General features: G+C 48.3%; 2 protein-coding genes across 8 annotated transcripts in view; one reads left to right on the forward strand and one right to left on the reverse strand.

The window, feature by feature from the left end:
* COL4A5 (collagen type IV alpha 5 chain) overlaps nucleotides 1–3,387 on the reverse strand; it is a 148,630-nt gene extending 145,243 nt beyond the window's left edge. For all 5 annotated transcript variants that reach the window (XM_019540427.1, XM_019540424.1, XM_019540426.1 and 2 more), the window contains exon 1: nucleotides 3,229–3,387. In XM_019540427.1, coding sequence (XP_019395972.1) covers nucleotides 3,229–3,318 — 90 coding nt within the window. In that variant the 5' untranslated portion in view covers nucleotides 3,319–3,387. The remainder of the gene's footprint in view (nucleotides 1–3,228) is intronic.
* Nucleotides 3,388–3,838: 451 nt separating this feature from the next.
* The window catches only part of COL4A6 (collagen type IV alpha 6 chain), a 183,175-nt gene continuing 182,948 nt past the window's right edge, over nucleotides 3,839–4,065 (forward strand). For all 3 annotated transcript variants that reach the window (XM_019540429.1, XM_019540430.1, XM_019540432.1), the window contains exons 1-2: nucleotides 3,839–3,917; nucleotides 4,003–4,051. In XM_019540429.1, the coding sequence (XP_019395974.1) occupies nucleotides 3,886–3,917; nucleotides 4,003–4,051 (81 nt within the window). In that variant the 5' untranslated portion in view covers nucleotides 3,839–3,885. The remainder of the gene's footprint in view (nucleotides 3,918–4,002; nucleotides 4,052–4,065) is intronic.

Here is a 4,065-nt window from a genome sequence, read left to right on the forward strand (position 1 = left end):
CTGTGGTCTTGTGTCTCCAGAGATCATAGGCAGACAAGTTTCTTTCAGTAGTTGTGATATCTTTTATTAGACCGACTAAGTAGTTGGAAAAATTGTTTTTTGCAAGCTTTCTGGCCCTTCTTCAGCTGTAGGGAAAGTTTGTAGTCTCCCGAAGATAACATCCTTGTTACCAGCAGTATATGGAGATGAGAGATAATAGACCTGATTATCCACTCATGAAAGCTATCGTCTCTCTGCAAGTTTGTGTACACACAGTCAAGCCCTTACCTTTCTCTAAAAGTGCAAAATTCCAAGAAATTAAATGAATAAAGGATATCAAACAACAAGAATGCACTTTCTGTAGAAAACAATGACTAAATGGCTGCTTTACCACTCCACCCAGGAAGAGCACAGACCATCCACAGACATTTTCTCAGTCTGATGAAGGATATTTGTGCCCAAAAGCTTGCTAAGAAGAATTTTTCCAAGTTTTTGAGTTGGCTTAATAAAAAGATACCAGATTTACTCAAAGAATCTTGTCTGCCTATGACCTTAGGCCAACATGGTTGCATCCTATAACACCCCCTCACCCCAATTAAATCAAGGCTTCCTGACCAGTGATTTAAATCAAATCCACCTGTCACAAAGGCATTAATTCAAAGTGTTTTTCCACTTTTCCATTTAGATTTGCAGCACTAATTTCATTTATTGATACCTCAAAACCCAATATACAAACCTAAGGACATTTCTACATGTCATCCTGACGCGACGCTGGGCACTTTAATTAGCAACCTGTGCTAATTAAAAGTGCCCAGCGCCACATTAGGAGTATGTGCATCAGTGGTGCAGTGTGCCTCTGCACTGAGAAAATGGTGGTGGTGCGCTTTCAGCTAAAGCACATTGAACATGTTTTAAATCAAAGCGCACTGCCGCCATTTTCTCAGCGCAGAGGCATGCTGCGCTGCTGATACACGTGACACACAAGGCTGCCAGAGTACATCAATTTATGTGCTCCAGCAGACTTGATTAATCGAGGCACTGGATTTCCAGCATGTTGGAGTAGGGTCCTCACATGTAAGTGTCCTAAAAATGGAGTTATACAATACAGTAAGTTCCAACTTCAGTTGTCATTGGTCTTCATTTTGTGGTTGACACAATCTGTCTCTGTATTTTTAATTTAATTTTTTTTCCCCAGTAATTGCCAAGATGCAGATTCTTGCCAGACAAACACATGCAGCCCCATTAACTTCAGTGGAATTTCACTTATTCCCCAATGGTCACAAGTCTAGTTCAATGGCTTTATCTGTATCAGCAGCAACCTACATTCCTAAACTAAAAAGGCCATGCCAATTTTGCAAGTCACACATTAGAACTTCTTTTCTAATGTGGCATTTTATGTGATGCAACATACATACAATCCCAATTGCAGAAGTGCAGTAGGATTATGTCAGTGGGAAAAATGAGTTATAATTTGTATAGCTGTAATAGTTTACTCAGGAACGTAGTTCACTGTGTACGAATGTGCTCACCCTTTTTTGGCAGAACATTGACAACATCCCATTTATATTCCAGTTTAAGCATCATCTCATCCTACCACTACAGTGAGGTTGACAGAACTGTCATCTCTACCAGCCACTTTTCTATTGTTCTCCAACACCTATATGCCTCACTCTGCATCAGCGATCAGTCACTACAAGAGCGTGCATAAAGAAGTTAAACTGCACTTTTTAACCATGTGCCATGCATGAAGGAAGCCAGGGGCCAGCCCTCTCCGTTTCTCAATGCATCTTTACTTTAAAAGCCGCAAAAACTCTACATGGGTTGGAGGCTTTGGTATGCTGAAGTCATTTATGGTGTTTCCAGCTCCACCTGTCTGTATTTTGATGTAGCTGAACTGTACTCTTTCAAAAGAATCAAAACATTAATAATATAGCCACTGTGTAATGCAACATATGCTACCTGCATATGCAAGTTTTAAAAACAATAAATGAAGAGGCACATTCATCAAATATTACATACACAAGTGAAAATTGTTGTGTAAATCTAGCAGTTAGGTGTTCTTATAATAGGAATCATCAAAATGCGTTGGTATAATTCATTCTTACTTAATTTTAAGGCTTTGGTGAAAATTTTGGACAAGACATCTGGTCTACCTTCTATCCCAATGGATGCACCAACATAACTCTGATATACATAGCCTGCTTGGTGTACATTGCTATACATACAGTTATTCCAGTATGACAGTGGATCAAAGCACTATTTTTTTAGTAAGTGGATTACAAAGTGGTTAGAACAACAGTTGCAGATACAAGTTTGATCAAAACACTAGAGTAGGCTTCGATCAACTCTCCTGAATTTAATTTGTAAAAAAACATTCCCAAACCAATACCATCAGGAGAGATGGTATGTGTTAGGCCATGGTCACAATATAAAGCCTATTCTTTATGATGACTGAAGATGATGATCCCCATTTACAGTACATACCACTAGTGAGAGGGGGCAAGTTGGCTCTTTTATCCCGTGGGACACGGATGCTATGGCCAAAAGTTTTATTGTAAAGGAAGATACTTCACACAAAAAAACCCAACAGATACAGATTCTGCTGGCTCTAATGTTTCAGGGATAGGGTGGGGTGGGGTGGAACAGGGAGTAAGCACGCCTGTAATGAAGAGAACAGGAGAAACCGCTCCGATTTCAGTCAGAGCACATCATCCACAATAACGCACCCTCACCCATGTCATAGAAAGGAAAGAAAATGCACCAGTTTAAGTATTTAAGCCTTGGAGCAGGAGATCTGGCATGGTGGAATGAAACTTTCAAGCTACATCCTTCTCCAGAAACAAGGGAGCTACAAGCTAGGCTGCAAGGGGGGGGGGGGGGGGGGGGGGAAGATCCCTGGAGCAGAAGCTCCTGAACTTTTCCTTATCACATCCCCCCTCCAGGTCTACCAGCAGATTTACCACACATTTGATTCGTTAGCCAGTTATCAGCATGGAAATTCAACCCGCCATTACATAGCCCCCCAGGGGTGCTCGGGATCCCCAGTGCTAGTTAGCACCTGCCTCCCCTCAGCCTGAAGGCCCAGGAGAAGCTCCCCCCAGCCCATCTCCAGCCGAGGACTTGCCGCCCGGCACAGGTGAGGCCGGCCGGGAAGACATCCGAGCTCCTTCCCCTCCTGTGTCCAGAGCCGAGACAGCGAGCCCCGCTCCCGCCGCCCCCAGCCCGGCCCGGCCCGGGACTCGCACTCACCGCGGCGTCCGCAGCCCGCCCGCACAGCCCCAGCAGCAGCAGACAGCCGGCTGCCAGGCTGGCCCCGGGGCTCCGTGCAGCCAGCCTCATTCTCCCCTCCTCAGCATGGCACGGACGGGACGGGACAGAGGCCGGGACGGGGATAGGGTTGGGCCGGGCCACTCGGGCGGGAACACCGTCACCGTCTGCGAGGCTCGCAAACTTTTCCCAACTCAAGTTCTCCCGGGACTACTTCCCGGCATGGCGAATCCCTCCGCCCCTGGAGCCTGCAAAGTGTGTGTGTGGGGAGGGGGCGGGGAAACACCACGACGAGAGACGCCCTCAAACAGCGCTTTATCCCCTACGCTTTTTTATTTATTTGTTTATTTATTTCAAATACCCCGGGTGCACGGCGCCCCTCAGTCTTTGCGGGGGGGACTATTTTTCTCAGCGCAGAGGCATGGCGGTGCTTCGACCCTCCTCGGGGCTGCCGGGGGAGGCGCCCCCCAGTGGGCGGGCGGGAGGGGGAGTGTCCGCGTCCCTGCCCGTGCGCGCGGTGATTGATGGAGCCGCGCCCGCCCCTTCCTTTGCCTGAGTCTCTTCTCGCCCCCTCCCTGCCGGTGCAGCCGCGTCTTGGTGCCCCGTTCCCTCCGCCAGGCGGGACCGGCCGGGCGCTCAATGAGTGGCGGCAGCAGCAGCATGCACGCCCGGTGAGTGCCTCTCGCCGCTCTGCCCGGGCTCGGGGTGCGCCGCGCCGCCGACCTAATCCCGCTTCTCTCTGCTTCCCCCCTGCAGGTCCGTGCTCCTGCTCGCTCTCGGGCTCGCCGCGGAGCTGGTGGCCGCGGTAAGTGCCCCCAG

This window comes from Crocodylus porosus, unplaced genomic scaffold, assembly GCF_001723895.1.
Source record: "Crocodylus porosus isolate Cpor-Errol unplaced genomic scaffold, CroPor_comp1, whole genome shotgun sequence".
Taxonomy (NCBI): domain Eukaryota; kingdom Metazoa; phylum Chordata; order Crocodylia; family Crocodylidae; genus Crocodylus; species Crocodylus porosus.